The sequence below is a fragment of the Tenrec ecaudatus genome, chromosome 14 (genome assembly GCF_050624435.1).
Source record: "Tenrec ecaudatus isolate mTenEca1 chromosome 14, mTenEca1.hap1, whole genome shotgun sequence".
NCBI classification, from domain to species: Eukaryota; Metazoa; Chordata; class Mammalia; order Afrosoricida; family Tenrecidae; genus Tenrec; species Tenrec ecaudatus.
The window spans coordinates 31,041,740-31,060,575 of NC_134543.1; the positions used below are offsets into that span (position 1 = coordinate 31,041,740).

The 18,836-nt window shown below is 43.4% G+C and overlaps 1 protein-coding gene across 1 annotated transcript; it reads right to left on the minus strand.

Moving 5' to 3' along the window:
- Positions 1–4,581: 4,581 nt before the first annotated feature.
- On the minus strand, positions 4,582–15,692 carry LOC142425946 (acyl-coenzyme A thioesterase 1-like). Its single transcript, XM_075531413.1, has 3 exons — positions 15,085–15,692; positions 11,127–11,329; positions 4,582–6,555 (listed from the first exon to the last, which is right to left on the minus strand). Exons 1-3 carry the CDS (start codon positions 15,650–15,652, stop codon positions 5,977–5,979), a joined length of 1,350 nt encoding a protein of 449 aa, XP_075387528.1. The 5' UTR covers positions 15,653–15,692; the 3' UTR covers positions 4,582–5,976.
- Between the last annotated feature and the right edge of the window lie 3,144 nt (positions 15,693–18,836).

An 18,836-nucleotide genomic window follows, 5' to 3' on the forward strand; every position in this document is an offset into this window, starting at 1 on the left:
ATGGTATGTATGTACCACAGTTTTTTAATCCATTCGTCTGTTGATGGAAATTTGGGCTGTTTGCATCTATAGGTTTAGTATTAAGGTAGCAGATGGACATTGGGCCTCCACTCAAGTACTCACTCAATGCAAGAACACTTTGTTCCAACCCTGGGTGCTGGAGCACCTGTGTGGAGACCCCTGCCAGCGCTGAGATGCTCACACATTCACTGACTTGGCTTTCCTCCTGCAGTCAGCATCATTGCGTCTGTTCTGTGAGATGGAGGAGGATTTTGTGGCTTGGTGTTGGACATATGGGTTAATGGGTTAATGTTGGACTTGTGGACTTGGGCAGCACTGGGTTGGGATGTTGTCTTGATGTGCACTTACCCTTTATATAAAACTCTTATCTATGAGTTTCTGTAGATTTGTTTCTCTAAAGTACCCAGACTAACACAAGGGCCCCAAAAATATATGGGATAAGGGCCCCAAAAATATCAAATGGGAAGCAGATGCCCTCTTCAATAAATGGTGCTGGAAAAAAATGGATATCTACCTGCAGAAAAATGAAGCAAGACCCTTACCTCAATACATCCACAAGACTAAACTCAAGGTAAATCATAGACCTGGAGATAAAACCCCAAACAATTAGGGTCATTAATGGAGGAATTGGGAAAAACCTGAAAGCCTTGGCACAGGGAATACGTAGTCTATGGGAAATAGGGAAGGCTGCAAATAAAGAGGAGGCACAAATTGACAACCGTGATACACTGAAGATAAGTCACCTGTGTACATCGAAATAATTTACCGAGAGTAATAAGAGAGCCCACCGACTAGGAAAACATCTTTAGCAATGACACATCAGACAAAGGCCTTATTACTAAAACCTACAATACTCTGCAAGCTTACAATAAGAGAAAAACTCACTGCCCACTGAGGATGTGGGCAAAGGACCTGAACAGAAGTTTCACAGAGTCTGAAATCCGAATGACCAATAAACATATAAGGAAATGTTCCCAATCTTTAGCCATAAGAGAAATGCAAATTAAAACAACCATGAGATTCCACTAACACCCTCAAAAATAGCCCAATGCAAAAAATCAGAAAGCAACAAGGGAGGGGCTGTGGTGAAATAGGAACCCTCATCCACGCTTGTGGACCTGTAAGTATGTACAGCCACTATGGAAATCCACTTGGCGATTTCTAAAACAGATGGAAAGTGAGCTACCATACGATCCAGCAATCCCCCTACTGGGCATAAACCCAGAAGAGGCAAGAAACAAACCACGGCCAGACATTTGTGCTCCAATGTTCATCGTGGCACAGTTCACAATTGCAAGGAGATGGAAACAACCCAAATTTCCATCAACAGACGAATGGATTAAAAAACTGTGGTACATACATACAATGGAGTAGTACTACGTATCGCTAAAAAGTGGTGATGAACCCATGAAGCCTATCGCCGCATGGGAAGAACTGGAGGAAATTATGCTAAGTGAAGTAAACCAAGCACAAAAGGACAGTCCATCTAGGTAAGTTTATAAAAAAGAAAAAAAATGCAAAAGGGGCACAGGGAAAAAGCTACTGTATACAAACACTCCAGGGGTGAGGTCCAGGTAGTACGGCAGGGCAAGACCAAATCCAGGGGTACATATGGTAGCCAACTAAAAAGGAGGGTCGGGGAGTGGGGTGGAGGAGGGGGAAGAAAAGGGGGGAAAAAGATAGAGATGTGTGGTGGGGGAATAAAGCACTGACCTACCCAAGGGGAGGGTATTTGTTTGTGTCTCCAGAGGAAAAGAGGGACCAGATTTAAATTTGGTGTTCCAGGATGCAAATGCAGCAAGCTAGCATGGAGAGGGGAGCCAGTGGAGGGGCCTGAGGGCCCCCATACCAGCTACATGGACAACTGCTCCTACCCCCAGAAGAATTTACTTTAGAGGATGGCACTGAAGCTGCAGCTAGGGGAGAGGAACATGTCTGATCAGAGCACACTGGAGTAAATGAATGGGGAGGAAGAGAGAGTGGAACACATCCTGGCCCACCTGGCCTGGAGGACGATATCACTGCTCCAATCAGCCAATGCACAGAGTGGACTATATGGCTGATCCCACTATGAGACACTACGTCCCTTGCTGACCCATGGCCCTCCGGGGTACAACACTGGAAATTCAGTGTCATGATTGGCCCAGACTGACCCCATCACAACACGGCAACACACTAAGGGCGTGAGGCAGAGCAATGTGGGAGGGTGGGAGGGAGCAGATTAGGGAGCTCCCGAAGGAGTGCAAAGAATAGACTTTGGGGCCAGAGCATGGCACCCCATCGGACTCAACTGGAGGACAAGCCTAGAGGTAAAAAATTCAGACCTTGATCTATTTACAGGTTTTTCTCTTTTAATTTTTTAATTAATTTATTCTTTTCTGGGTCATTGGTTTTCTTTGTTGTTGTCATCATTGTATTCTCTTTTGTCACTTTGTCTTGCTATGCCTTGTTTTTTCGTGCATATTATTTTCTCTGTGGATCTATCTAGATAAGAAAGGCTGGATGAACAGTTTGGAAGAGAAAACAATGGGACCGATGGTTAGTGGCGGGGCATGGGAGAGGGGAAGGCAGGGGGAAAGAGGTGGTGTTGATCAACCCAGGGACAAGCGAGCAAGAAGTGATCCAAAATTAGTGGCAAGGAGTGGCAAATTACTAGAATATGTAACATCATGATAAATGGACAAAAGATCGAAGCTGTCAAGGATTTGGGTATGTTTGTAATATTGATGGAAGCAACAGTTAAGACATCAAATGATGCATTGCATTGGGTAAATCTGCTACGCAAGATCTCCCTATAGTGTTGAAGAGCAAGGACGTTTCTTTGGAGACTAAGCTGTGCCTGACTCAAGTCATGGTGTTTTCACATGTATATGGCCTCATATACATGTGAAAGTTGGACCTGGAATAAGGAAGACTAGAGAAACCCGCTCAATTTGAATTATGGTGTTGGTAAAAACATATTGAACATATCATGCACAGCCCAAACAACAAACAGATCTTTCTTGGAAGAAATACAGTCATCGTGCCCCTTAGAAGCAAGGATGGCGAGACGTTTTCTCATGTAGTTTGGGCATGTTGTCCCTGGAGACCAGTCCCTGGAGAAGGTATTTGGTAAAGTGGAGGGGCAGCAAAAAAAGAGGAAGACCTGTATGAGCCCCTAATAAAACGATTTATAAAACAAAACATTTCCTTAAAAACTGGACACAAGATACATCTATAAAAGCAAATAGGAAAGAAAAAAGAGGAAGACCCTGAACAAGATGGATCGACCCAGGGGCTGCCCCGATGGGCTCAAACGTAAAACAATGGTGGAGCTGGCACAGGACGGGGCAGTGCCTCATTCTGCCTTCCACAGGGTTGCTATGAGTTGGAGCCAACTCAACGGGACCTAACAACAACCATTTTCCTTTCTTAAAGCTCTGGCTCAGATTTCCAGCACAATACAGAGTAGGAAACAAACGGCATCCTTGTCCTGTTGTCTTCAAAAGGAGAATGTTTCAGTTTTTCTCAACTGACACCAATGTTGGCTGTTGGTTTTGTACGTATGCTTTCTATCATGGTGAGGAATTTCCCTTTGATTCTTATTTCATTGTTTTTATCAGATTTTCATGTTGGGTTTTGTCAAATGCCTTAACAAAAGGCTTTTATTAAACAAAATATCCATCTGTGAAGCTATTGTTTTTGACATATTCTCCATCTAGGTCTGTTCTCTTCTGAAGGTATATAGTTTTTCCATCCCTTTCATGCTTCTCTGATAAATTTCAAGCTTTCTGATTTATAACAGATAAAATGACAGTTTGGGCACCTTTGTTGAATATTTAAGAATAAGAAGAAGTCTGAAAGGACATGATCAGGCTGTAGAGTGCACGGGCTACAGTTTTCTAATGGCATTCTTGCAGGACAACCTTTGCTGCCCTTGAAGAAGAAATAGGTACATTGCTACAATAGGAAGAAAAAAAATCCCTCAGCACAATTTCCTGGCCTTTTACTCACTACTGTGGTTTTCACTTTTCATAAAACTTCATAGTGATTCCCCATGTTCAGATTACCCTCTTTGGAAGACACACAGAGTGTTTATGGCATCTGTGTTTTGCATAATTAATCAGACAGCCCATTTTAATAATCATATAACATCTGAAAATTGAGAAGCAGGATGACTTTTTATAGACACAACTGTGAGGTATGATGATTGCTTCATATTATTGATTTTATTTTTGTGAAAAAGAAACATTTGAATACCACACCTGAAGAACCCAATTGTTATTTTTTAGAAACGAACTTTTAAGGTAGTCAATTTCAGGCCGTTTTGGAAGATGAAAGCAGGAATTGAATGACTCTAATTTTCCACGTGGACACTGTGGGTTCACTGCTTAAGTTCTAAAAAGGAAAAAAACACTCAGGAAGGCAGGGCAAACACTCTGAGAAGTCCTGCCCTCAGGGTGAGGGGCTCTATCCCTAATTCCTACATCACGATGCGTTACATTGTGGCACTGAACTGTTATTTGCAAACATTACTGTTACCATTTATAAATAAGTGCACTCAGTTTTGTTTTGTTTAATCACATTATTTTATTTTTTTAAACATTTTGTTAGGGACTCATACAACTCTTATCACAATCCATACATACATCAATTGTATAAAGCACATCTGTACCTTCAGTTTTGTCTTTTGAAAACAACTATCCACCTACAAAAGTTGCCTTGATAAAAACAGCGCTGGCTTGACTCTTAGTTTTAGGTGATGTGTGCAAAATAAGATGATAAGTCCACAATGTACTGTGGATACAGACCTCTGTTTACATGGTGTTAGAACACAGGGTACTATGAAGCAATGTTTCCAAAACATGCAGATGACTGTATTTGGAAAAAATAAGATAGCCCTTTAAAAAATACTTTTATTGGGGGCTCTTATATCTCTTATCATAATCCATACATTCCTCCAGTGTGTCAAACACATTTGCACATATGCTGCCATCATCATTTTCAAAGCATTCTTTCCCATTGAGCCTCTGATTCTGCTCTCTTAAAATAGCCTTTTGTTGCTTAAAAAAAAGATTAGCCCTTTGGCATCCCTAAAAAGTTAACAAAACCATTTTTTTTGCTTTTGGTTGTGATTTAGATGTAAATTTACAGAGCAGATCATAGCTGTACACACAGCAATTCCTTCACAAGCTAATTCAACTCATTCAATGCGGTCCCTTCAATGAACCATCGCTTATTCAACTATCTCCCTGCGTTTTCTCTTTCCGTTCTTCCTTCTTTCCTTGCCCTCTAAACTTTGTCCTGGGGTAAATGCTGCTTTTCCTACCTTAGATACTGATAGTTCTAACATGGATGTGAGTTAGGTTCCAGATCTGAAGGAGGAGGGCCATCATCTTAGGGTCCCACCAGTCTCTCTCTGTCTTGGTCTCTTTTATGATTTTGAGTTCTGTTCCACAGTTTTCTCCCAAGGCTTTCAAATGTGACTGAAAGCAGTTTGTAGTGGTGGCCAGGCACCACCGATTTCTTCTGTTTTCAAGGTAAGTCCTACTACAAATTTGTTTTATAAAATTAGCATTCTTTTTCTGTGATATTTAGTGAACAAAATGTTTTTATTAGTTCACATATGCATGTGCAAATATAACATCTGAAAGAATATACATCACAATCATCACAAAGGTTACTTTGGGAAAGGAAGATGTTGCTAGTAACAATATTCAAAACAATGAAGCAGGTGTCATCTTTATATGTAATGCTCAAATGTTTAAGTTCTATATTGTTTATAATTAGGGCTCCCCTTTAATTCTTGAGATTTTTATTGTATGAAAACTCTTTATAATTGTAATAACACTTAAAGGAAAAGGAATAAAAACCCAGAAGTGTTATAATATTCCTTCATTCAAGTGAATTAATATTAATGGTGGTCCTAGTATATACTAAAACCTAACCAACCAAATGTTCAATAATGAATTACTTTTAACCACCCAAGTGTTTGTGGAAGAAAGTCTGAAGTTGCTTCCATGCATCCACCTGGGCCATGGCATGAGCCCTGGGCTCCCCTCCCCAGATGACAGGACTGCCCACCAAGTTGTGCAGGGAGGCTGGGCAAAAGGGGAAGTAAGGAGGCTCAATAAGGTGCCCAGCCCCTGGGTAACAGATGATCTGGGGCTTTTCCTTACCATGGGCCTGTAAGCGCTTAGAGGCCTCATCAGCATAGAACTCACTCTTCCAGTTGTGGTCATCCAGACCAACAAGGAACAGGAAGGTACACTCAGCCCTTTCCACGGGAATGACGCTCTTCTGGTCAGGTCCTTCAGTTGGGCTGTTGAGGATATCTATGATGTCTACAAGGCCCTCTTTGACCACCTTGATCCGATGAGAGTTGACACCCACAGGGGGCAAGGTCTCATCTTTGTAGTGTAACTCTCCCCCGACATTGACCAGAGAGCCGTTGATGATGGTGGCAGCTGTGATGCCCTTCAAGAACGAAGCCATAGACATGCAGAGTTCGCCCCCTTTCGAATGTCCAAGCAGCCCAATTCCTGGACCTTTCACCTGAGAAAGGGACAGAAGCAAGAGAAGGCGAGTGAATCCATGAACAGTGTCATGTGGTGGGGATTTGCTAGTCTTGGAATTCAGGTGGTTTAAAGTCTGAATTTACCAAGGTTTGCAACCGTGGGAAATCTACTTCTTTTTCTTCCTTATCTTCCTCTCCACAATTTCTCCATCATTATTCGTGGCGATTTCCGCATGAATGATATGCCAAATACCTTGATTGTCAGTGCCTTGATGTCTACTCCACCTCAGCCACTCATTGTCATAGTCTTATCCTAAACTTAGTCATCAGCAATAACTACATCATCACCAAAATCTCACCATCTTCAATACTTCCAGCAGAATCATTGTGATACCACCCATTCCAGTAACGTTTCTACTCTTTGAGACCTTTAATGAACATTTTTCCCACTTTTGATACCTCCTTCTTATTTTTAAGTTCCCTCCTCATCTAGCTTAGCGGTCATTATTTATAATCCTAGTCATTCCCTTGAAAACACTTAACGTTATTTAATATATCTCTTCTTTTGGCCATCTTTGCCTGGAAAAGTGCTAGCCAGCTGGAGTTCACTCCACTACTTCCTCCAGGTCTGCATTTGTACAAATGAACATGGCCGGGGGAAAATACACATTTGTGCTGACACATCTTATTTTCTTTCCATGATGACAAATTTCAAATGTGCACCCTCACTGTCCATCAATCCCTATCAGTCCACTGTTACGTTTGCTTTCCAGTTCTAAAAAAAAAATTTTGTTTACACCTTCTAAATTCCTTTAACCTGAATCCCTCCTCCTTTCTGCTCCTCATGCTTCATTAAGAAAATAGAAGCTAAGTAGAAATGGTTCCTCGTTTTCCACTGCCAAACCTGCCCATGTCCACGTGAACTCAAGCACTCTGTCTTCCCTTGTGTATCTAAGAAGTCACCCTGTTCATATCACAGGTCATCACTTGTGGCCTGGATCTCATCCCTCCTGACTTTCTCATGGACATTGTTAGAGCAGTTACTTTCTCTCTCTCCCCGTTCCCAGCTTTTTTCCTATTGGCTCATTCCCCAAAACATATTTATATGCTCTAGTGCTATTTACATTAATACACAGCGGCTTCAAAAACTTCATGGAAATTTTCCATGATCTTCTCATTCCATTTTTCCATGCACTTTTCTGAAGCCTGTCGAGAATAATCCCTTGACCTCATATCCACTCTACCTACTTCCCTGATTCTTGACCCCATTCACATTTTTTTAAGTGTATGGGGCTGGGGGTCGTCTGTTACTGCTCTCTTCCTGGTCGTCTTCTCTTCAGTACTCTTCAAGGTAGTTCCACCAGGACTACTCTGATCCATTCTGGTGACCTCTGTGTTATAAACAAATGGCCTTTTATAGATTGACCTCTCAGGAGTTATCTTTTTTTCATCGTGACTTCTCATCAAAAGTACTAGGAATTACATGGTATTATCATCTCAATTTTCTCAAAAGAGGAAACCAAGGTCCCAAGGTTACAGAGCTGAGGTTGGGAGCCACGGAGTTAGAGCTGACGCACAGGGAGCTCATGTGCAGCAGAAGGAAACGCCGCCTGGGCTCCCGTGCCAGGCGCACGATGCTGAGTGCGTCCACAGTGGCAGCCAGGGTGACAGCCTCTCTCAATCAGCGTCCTCCTCTCTTTTGCTGAATCTACTTGACCAAACATGATGTCCTTTACCAGGGAATGGTTTCTATTGATTGCAAGTCCAAAGCACATGACACATAGTATTCCTGTGCTTGTTTCTAAGGAGCGCACCGCCTGTGCTTCCTCAAAGGCAGAGAGGTTTGTTCTTCTGGCAGACAGTCCAGGGCACTTCTAATATTCTTCTTCAATATCATGATTCAAAGATATTGATTCTTCTCCAGTCTTTCACAGTCATTGTCCAGCTTTCACATGCAGATGAAGTGACTATAACTCAATCTAAAAAGAACAAGTGATTAATTTTTTTTAATGATTTATTTTAAAAAAAGAACAACAACGACAAATCCTCCCAACTGGACCAAGAGACAACACCGTGATAAATGGAGGGAAAACAGAAGTTGTCACAGGTTTCATTTTACTTGGATCCACCGTCAATACTCATAAAGCAGTAGGCAAAAGTCGAATGACGTGTTTCGCTGGGCCAATGCACAGCACAAGATCCCTTTAGAGTGTCGAGGAGCAAACCTATCGCTTTGATGATTAACGTGTGCCTGGGGTGTTTTAAATCACCTTATATGCATGGGAAAGTTGGACACTGAATAAGGACCGAAGACAATTGATGCACTTGGATGATGGTGTTCGTGATGAATCCTGAAAGTACCGGGGAATGTCCGAACAAATCTGTCTTAGAAGAAGTACAACCAGAATGCTCCTTAGAAGGGAGGATGGCAAGACTTCATCTCATTTATTTTTGATAGGCTATCCAGAGGACCAGTCCTTGGAAACGGACAGCATGCTTAGTAAAGCCGAGGGTCAGTGAAAACGAAGACCCTCGATGAGATGGGCTATAACAATGGGCTAAAAATAACCACATTTGAGAGGACGGTGCAGAACTGAGCAGGGTTTCCTTCTGTTGTACTCAGGGTCGCTATGAGTCAGAACAGCCTTGTCGGTCCCTAAAAATGTCAGCAACAGACATATTGAATCAGTTTGGTAAAAGGATACAGCTCCGATGTACATCTTTCTAGATTTTAAACCAGGTTCTATTCAAACAACTCCCTCTTGGTCTATGTACAGGTTCCACACGAACACAATGGAGTGTTCTGGTATTCCTATCTTTTACAATATCATACATAGTAATTGGTCAAGTCAAAACTTAAGTTTGCTTTGAACCTATCTATGCCTTGGCTCCACTGCTGTTGCTTGGTGTCATCAAGCCGACTCCATTGCATCATGACCCGATGCACAGCAGAACTGGAACACTGCATCGGCATGTGCCCTCCTTGCCATTGTTCCTAAGCCTGAGCCTAGTGATGCGACCACTGTGTCAGGCCATCTTGTTGAGGGCCTTTCTCTTTTTCGCTCTCCTTCCACTTGACCAAACATGATGTCCTTCTCCAGGGACTGGTCTCTCCTGACAATATGTCTGAAGTCTGTAAGACGAAGTCTTACGATCCTTGCCTCTGAGGAGCAATCTGGCTTTACTTCTTCCAACACAGATCTAGTTTTCCTTTTAGCCATCTACGGTACTCTCAATGTTCTCCTCCGGCATCACAATTCAAAAACTTCTACGCTCTTCCTTATTCAATGTCCAGCTCTTACATGCATTTGATTCAGTGGAGAATACCCTGGTTGGGGTCAGGCACATCTTAGTCCTCAAAGTAACATCCTTGCTTTTCAATACTCTAAAGAGGTCTTCTGCATCAGATTTACCTAATGCAATATGTCTGTTGATCCTTTGCTTGCTGTGTCTGTGAGCACTGATTGGGGCTCCAAGTAAGACAAAACCCTTGACAATATCAAACTTTGCTCCATTTATTGTGGTGCTACCTATTGGTCCAGGGGTTAGAATTTTTGGTCTTCCTTACATGAGTTGTAATCCATACTGAAGTCTACAACCTTTGTTCTTCATCAGCACTTCCGTCTCACTTTCAGCATGTCGGGTTTGTCATCTGCACATGTCAAGTTGTTAATAAGCCTTCCTCACATCCGAATGCCACTTTCTTCTTCATATAATCTTGCTTCTCTGATGATTTTCTCAGCATACAGATTGAACAAGTATGGTGAGACAATACAACCCTGATGCCCACCTGTCCTGATTTGAAGCCATGCACTCGTCCCTTGTTCTGCTCCCACAATTGCCTCCTGCTCTGTGGCTCCACGCTACCCTCCCTATTTCCTGTACTGAAAGTCCTCAGGCTTCTTTCTACATTGAGTTCTGATGATTTAAAATTAAGCAAGCGTTGATCTACCAGTTCTTGAATTCTTTAAACTGAAGACGCTCCAAATATTCCCTAGGCCCTGGAATCGTTGGGTGCAGAGTACCTCCTTTAAAATGTACTCTCATCCTGGGCTCTCACATATTCCGGACCAAACTGGGAGAAGTCTGCTAAACACCACCATTTCAACGAAGCCTCTGAAGACAGTAATTTCCTTCCTCTTCCCCTTGTTCCCTGTACCAAGCCCAAGGTATATGTCTAGGTTCTGGATAAGATAGGGGAGTTTTCAATTCCACAATGCCAGCTAAAGGAGCCCTAGTGGTGCAATGGTTAAGTACTTGCTTGTGAACTGAGAGGTCTGCAGTTTGACTCCACCCATGGTTCCTGGTCACAGAAGACCTGGTGATCTGTTCGCATAAAGATTATAGGCCAGAAGCCCCTATGGAACAGTTCTACTTTGTCATATGGGTCCCTGTGGACTGGACAGCACCTAACAAGAGTAATACCACTAGGAGTAGCTTCACCAGCAGGAAATACAATAATAAATAATGATGTAGAAACTGTCTATGAGAAGTATCTACAAAAGCTAGTGTGAACTGTGGCAAGAATGAGCCAAGTTCTGTGAGAACCCAGAGCATTAGTGTGGGCGAGGCTTGTTACGTTGCTCGTAAAGCTTAGAGAAGAACCAACCTCAGGGTGACTGAGCAGGTAGTTCATGGCCTCTTCAAAGTACTCCAGGTGCAGGCTCTTGATGTTCTTCGGGAGGTCGTCGTAGTTAAAATAAGCCAGAGCCATCACTGCAAAACCCTTCCCAGCCAGCAGACTAGCTCGGCACTCCTGAAGGCCACCTCCAGCTCCACAAATGTCCATGATCCCAGGATAGGGCCCAGATCCTTGGGAAGAAACAAAACAGAAAGCTCAACCTTTCCTGACACACTGTGCAGTGTGTCTAAAGCTACTTTGTTGCTTATTTAGTGATGCCCAAGTTTTCTTTTTTTTTCTTTTTAATCATTTTATTGGGGCTCATACAGCTCTTATCATAATCCATACATACATCCATTGTGTCAAGCACATTTGTATATTTGTTGCCCTCATCATTCTCAAAACATTTGGTTTCTGCTTGAGCCCTTGGTATCAGCTCATTTTCCCCTCCTTTCCCCACCCTCCCTTGATAATTTATCAATTATTCTTTTCATATCTTACACTGACCACTGTCTCCCTTCACCCACTTTTTTGTTGTCCATTCCCCTGGGAGGGGGTTATAGGTAGATCATTGTGATTGGTTCCCTCTTTCTCTCCCCACCTTCCCCTTACCCTCCTGGTATGGCTACTCTCAATATTGGTCCTGAGGGGTTTATCTGTCCTGGATTCCCTGTGTTTCTACCTCTTATGTATACCGGTGTACATGCTCTGGTCTAGGTGGATTTGTAAGGTAGAATTGGGATCATGATAGTTGGGGGGAGGAAGCATTAAAGAACTAGAGGAAAGTTGTTTTTTTCATTGGTGCTACACTGTACCCTGACTGGCTCCTCTATTCCTTGTGACCCTTCCATGGGAGATATCCAATTGTCTATAGATGGGCTTTGGGTCTCCACTCTACCCTCCCCCTCACTCACATTGATATGCTTTTTTGTTCTGGATCTTTGATGTCTGATACCTGAACCCATGGACACCTCGTGATCACACAGGCTTGTTTGCTTTTTCCATGTGGACTTTGTTGCTTCTCAGTTCGATGGCCGCTTGTTTATCTTCAAAGCCAAGTTTTCTATTAACAACCAGAAATGCTGAAAGGTCTCTAGTCTTCAAGCATATAAAGACTGACGAAATCTAAATCCATATTCCTTGTCTACTCCCATAGTATCAAAGTCCCACAGAGTTTTACAAAAAGCATGTAATAGAAAATAATTTATATAAGCAGCAGCAAATCATTGCTCCCTCCCTATAAAAACACATAATTCCACATGTTAATAAACCTATAGAGCAACTGGACCTTCATACATTGCTGGTGAAAATGCAAAAGGATACGGTCACTTTTCAAAAAAATTGGGTAGTTTCTTACAAAGTTAAGCATCTATTTTCATATGACCTAGCAATCCCAATCCTAGGTCTTAACTCAAAGAAAGGAAAACTTGTGTTCACACTAAATATTGTATTCACATACTTTAACCATAATTTCCAAAAGACTAGAAATCAACCAAACATCATTTAACTGGTGAATGAATCAGCAAACTGTGCCGGTCACACAAAGGTGTCCTACTGAGAAGTAATAAAGTGCTGACATACATAACCCTGTAATGAATCTGCTATTGAACTATGCTAAGGAAGGAAGCCAGACCCCAAAAGCCATGTATCATTTTGCACGACTCCATTTATATGATATTGTGGGAAAGGCAAAACTACAGAGGTAAAAAAGATCAGTCTTGCTCGGTGTTATGAGGAGGAGGAGGTGGACCACCAAAGGGTTTTAATTAATTTTGCGGTAATGTAATGGCCACATCTTGATTGCAAGTTTGCCAAAATTCAGGACTGTACATGAAAATGAGCTACATATCAGGTCTTGTCCACTAAGGGTGTTCAAGCATAATCTACTATATTAATTAAATCTCATTTAAATAATGTAAAACATCACATTTTCTTGCAGTTGGAAAATAACAGAATGTAAGTAATCATTCTTGGTTCTTTTTCTACTAAAGGCAGTTTTATTTTGGAAAAAATATTAACCCTTTTTTTAATCAAAGCAATTAGGTAGGTAGTTCTGCCTACCAGCTAATAAAATGGAGAAGATCAAGGAAAGGGAAGGTCTTGGGGATAGAAGGGCTCAAGAGTTCTAACATGTTAGGGGGACAAATAACAGAAATGTAGCTGAGGGAGACAATGTATGGTTTAAGATATAAAATAACAATAATAATATATCATTGATTAAGGACTCATGAGAGTGGAAGGGGGAAGAGGCAAAAACAGGAGCTGATACCAAGGGTTCAAATAGAAAGAAAATGTTTTTGAAACGATGATGGCAACTTATATACAAGTGTGCTTAATATAACTGAGTTATGGATTATAATATAGGCATGTACATATACAAATATAATTTATATAATGATAGGGAGATCGATATATGTACATATATTTATATGTTAAGTATTAAGGTAGCAGATGGACATTGGGCCTCTACTCAAGTGCTCCCTCAATGCAAGAAGACTGTTCTAATAACCTGGCATTCTGTGATGCTCACCTTCACGACACAATCACTGAAGACAAAATGGGTACATAAGCAAATGTGGTGAAGAAAGCTGATGGTGCCCGGCTATCAAAAGATACAGCATCTGGTATCTTAAAGGTTTGAAGATAAATAAGCAGCCAACTAGCTGAGAAGCAACAACCTCTACAGGGAAGAAGCACACCAGCCTGTGTAATCATGACTAGCATCGGACTTATCCACTTGATCTGGACAGGGCTGGGATGCTTGCTTCATATATAATTACTTTTTAATATAAAGCTCTCTCTTGCCCTCTCTCTCTCTTTTTTTAAAAAAATATATATCACTGGATTTGTTTTTCTAGTCAACCCAGCCTAACACAATATTGGATATATTCTTCTGGTACTTGTTTCACTCAAGACTTTTGAAGATTCATCATGTTGATTTGTGTAGCTGTGACCCAATCATAAATCCCTAGTGGGATAGCATCTTATGAATTGGGCTGAGAACCTCATGGTCAGCAGCTCAAAACCACCAGCCACTCTTCAGGAGCAAGATTAAGCTTTCTATTCCGGTAAAGATTTACAGTCTTGGAAGCCCAAAGGGGTAGTCCTTGCCTGTGAATCAGCATTGACTTGATGGCTGTGAATTTGGGGGTAGATCAATCACTTTTGTGGCTATTGTATATTTCACTGGGTAAACACCCTCAGTTTGTTGCTAAAACTCTACTCTGAATAGGCCTTTCCAGTGGTGCTTGCTATTCTAAGCAATACTTCAGTGGGCGTTCATGGATATGCCTCTGGTGTACACATGGAATGATATATTCAACTTTCTAAGGCAAATGTGTTTCTCAGAGTGGAAGAACAATTATATATTCTTTCTAGCCATATGTGAATTCCTTTGCCTTACCAAGTTTGGAACAATTGGTATTGTTAGATTGATAACCTTTTGGCACTTTTGAGAGTGTAAAATGGTATCTGGTAGTTTTATTTTGCAGTAAATGTATATATTTTTAGGCAATCCTTTGTTGGCAATGTGCAGTGAATAAGATCATTCATATCTCCCTTTTCCCTTTCCTACCAAGTCTTTTAACTAATCACTGGAGCCTCCCCCCTCCCCCGCCCCTGCCCCCCAGCAAGTCTTACCTTAAATTCCTGCCTCCCTGACACCTCAAGGCTCTTTATATAGATCCGAGGAGTTCTGTAATATTGGGAGCTATGTCTTTCTTCTGTGGAGATTATGATAAACCAAAACGAAATTCTTATTCTATAGAGTCGATTCTGACTCACAGCGATCCCATAAGACTAGATAGAACTGCCCCCGTGGGTGTGCGGTTTACTGAATAGAGACCTCATCTTTCAAAGTGCTGACCTTGTAGTTAGCAGCCAACTGCGTAGCTACTAGCTTACAGGGGATAAGATCAGGAAAACAAAATCGGGAAGGGTCGCTCACCTGGCGGCAGGAAGAGCGTGGCGCGCACCCGGCCCGCGCGCACCGGCTCCCTCCGCACCCCGGGCCGCAGGAAGTGGCGCTCGTGCACCGCCCGGCCCAGCACGCGCCGCGGCTCGGGCTCGTGGCCCTCGAGCACCTCCAGCTCCACCGCGAAGGGCGTCTGCACGTCCAGCTTCAGAAGCCGCCGCATGGGCTTCTCGGGCTCCAGGGCCCAGATGAGGCCCATGGGCTCGAGCCCCGCGAAGCTGCCGCCCAGCGCGGGCGCGCGCTCCAGGTCCAGCTCGCCGCCGCCGTCCGCGCGGTAGCGCGCGTGGGCCCGGAAGAGCGCGCCCTTCTCGTCGCGCAGGGACGCGCGCAGCGTGACCGGCTGGTGGGGGGCCAGGCCGCGCACCGCGATGCGCACCGGCTCGTCCCAGCAGCAGTGGCCCGCGGGCTCCACGGTCACTGTCGCCGCCATTCTGGTTGGCATCCAAGCGCCCGGGCCAACCACCTTCCGCTGTAGAGGCCTTGACCTCCGCAGCCAGCACGTCAGAGACAAGCGCAGGGCAGCGGGGACGAAAGCTATCATTTTGTGCCTTGAACCTCGCCCGCGGAAAATGTTGGTCTTGGTTCCCAGCCCTCCTGTGGCGGGCCGCTGCCCTGCAGCCTGAGCGCCGGAACTGCGAGTTCCACTGGGGGGCAGGCCTGGCTGGGCGGGTGACTCTGGAGGTGACCCTGGAAGGCAAGGGGCAGGAGTTAAAACAGACACGGAGACGAAGAACGTACAAGTTACTTCTCACTGCACTCTCTCGGGAAGAACTTAGCCCCTGGCAAAGCCTTCCGTTGCGAGCTTCCTGCTCATTCAGGGTCCGCAGGACCTGGGTTGACTTGCATGAATTCGTTCAGAAAACCACACCAGTTACTATTCATACTGGGAAGCATGGCGTGTTGCTTGTCTGTGTGCTTATTCTCCACACCGGTCCCACCCCTGAAGTCATAGTTGTAAGGAAGGCTAGAGCCCCCGGAGACCAAATCCGTGGAATTAGAGCAAACTGGCTTTATTGGGGAGAAAAACCCAGCCTGGGCGAAGTCTCATGGTCCAGTGTCTGGGCCCGGGAGTGGCGCTGCAGGCTACAGGGGTGGTGCTTATATATGGACAGGTATGTCCGGGTTTCTGGACTGGAAGGTGTCTTCCTGGTTCTGGGCGTATTCGGGCCGGGTGCAGAGCTGTGGGCAAGAACAAAGCAGGCACTGAGACGGGCCCTGCTGGGTGCAGACTGGAGGGCCGAGAGCAAAGCGGGCACTGAGCCAAACGGGCCGTGCACAAAACTAACGGGCCGTGCGCAAAGCGGGGCCGTGAATGAAAAAATGAAAAACAACTTGCAAAGCTGCTGACAGGTTCCATAGCCAGCTCTGGTCAGCTCCGCAGGGGGGAGGGGGATTAAAGGTCACTTGCTGCTAGAAGCCGGCCTGGCATTGATCCGGCCGTACAATAGTGTCTTCCTAAACTGTGTCACCTCCGATTTCAGACCTCGCAGGTAAAAAATAGCCCCTATTATGCTGTTCAACTAGGCTCTCGTTTTGCTCCACGGAAGCACATTTGGTCTACTTCTCATCCTGGACCTCCCCCTTTTCCCATGTTTCCTACATTATTTCTTACCTCTAGTGGTGGATTTTCCATGAAGACTGTTTGAGATTCCCTTCCTTCCTTCCAGGATCTTGTAATTAGCTTTATATTAAAAAATGTGTATCCTTTGTACTAGGAAAACCTGAAAATTAAGGTGCAGGCCCCACAAGAAAAAGCCTTTAAAGTTTAAAAGCCCCCCCCTCTCCACCCCCCACCCTTGATGGCATAGGGGTTAAACACTTAGCTGTTAACCAAACCCAGGGGAGAAAGTTGTGATAGATTTCAGCCTTGTAATCCTAAACATTACAGGTCAATATGAGTCTGAATCAACTCAATAGCAGGGTTTTTTTGTTTTTGTTTTTTCAGTGAAAGCTTTTAAACCTCATGCTTTCATGTCTGACTGGTTATTAATCCGGTAACTGTCCCTAGCCCTAAGTACTTTTATTTTGCTTTTGTGCGCTGCTTTATGGACTGCAAGAGTCTCAAGAGTGAGACAAAGGTAAAAAGTAACACCTCTTTTTGTTTGTTTAATTACCAACACCACTCTTTCCAAAACGCTTCCTCCCCAGTTCCCTGATAATTGTCACTTCTATCTCTATGCATTTGTCTATTTTAGGGATTTCATTTAAGTGGAATCATCTACGTGTGTCTGCCTTACTCACTTAACATAATGTTTTTAAGGCTCATTCTATGACAGCGTGAATCTGAACATCATGTCTTGTTATAAGCATATATTCCACATTTTGCTTATTCCTTCCTCTGCTGATGGGCACTCATTGTTTCCACTTTTAGGCTATTGTGAATAATACAACAATGAACTTTGGTGTTCAAGTATCTGTTGAATCTCAGCTTTCAGTTATTTCGGGATATTTTGGGGATATATATTTGGATCATGATAATTCTATGTTTAACTTTTCAAAGGTGTGTCAAAAGCTTTTCCACTGTGGCTACACCATTTTACATTCAACAGAAGCAGGTTCCCATTTCTCTACATCCTTGCCAATACTTTGTCATTTTCCATTTTGTTGAGATAATATTTAACTCTTAATCCTTATAAGAACCTTAGGACCAAAATAAGACTTAAGGAGGTTAACCCATTTGTGGAAGACCACACAAGTATGAAGGGGTTAAGTATGTGGTTTTAAGAATGCTTACCCAAAACAATAAAGAATGCTTATGTAGTTTTAATAGAGGAAAGATTTGAAACTGGAAGTAGACATTTAAATTATGTATACTGGAAGATATGTACCCATTTAAAATAATGCAGTCATTGAATATATAAGGAGAACATTTCATGTGATTGGAGAAAGATATTAATGCATGGGGAGTGGGGGCGGGGGGGAGACTGGTTTAAAAACTATCCCAAACTCTTGTTTGTTAGGTCTCAGGGTGCTGTGGGTAGTTTTAGTTTTCTTCTTTGTCTAAGATTTCTATGATGTTTTAGCATGTCATTTTCCAAAAAGTCTTTCCGTATTTGTATTCCAGGGTCAGAGCACACAGCCTGACGCACACAGTAAAGTCGGTGCTCAGACTGGTCTGTAGGCCAGCCTTACCTGGAGCCAGTGACCACCTAAACAGCAGGGCCTGCACAAGCTCAACAGAACCCTATGTCCACGTAGCTTTCTTTTAGTTCTTTTCCAAGGGGACTCCTGGGAACCCACATTTCTGTAGGCCTAAACGTTTACTCTCAGAAATCCAGGGCCTGAAGAGTGCCCTGGGAGAAATAAGTGTTAGTGGCATGCCATATAGCCAGCTTTGAGGAGCTGAAGAGTGGAGCTGTTGGAGGAAGGACATTAAGTTTGGGCTGAGGAGCCCTGTTGGTGTAGTGGTTAGGCACTGGGCTGCAGTCCCATAAGTCAGAGGTTCCAAACCACCAGATACTCTGTGGGAGAAAAGGGGGCTTTCTACTCCTGTAAACAGTTACAGTCTCAGAAACTCAGTGGAAGCATGATCCCGTCCCAGAGAATCGCTGTGAGTCGGCAGCAATTTGGTGGCAGTGAGTACTTAGGGGAAGCAAGGAGAAAGACATACTCATTGCCATCAAGTCCTAAAGGGCAGAGTAGATCTGCCACTGTGGTGTTCTGAGACTGTAAATCTTTTTTTTTTTTAATCATTTTATTAGGGGTTCATACAACTCTTATCACAA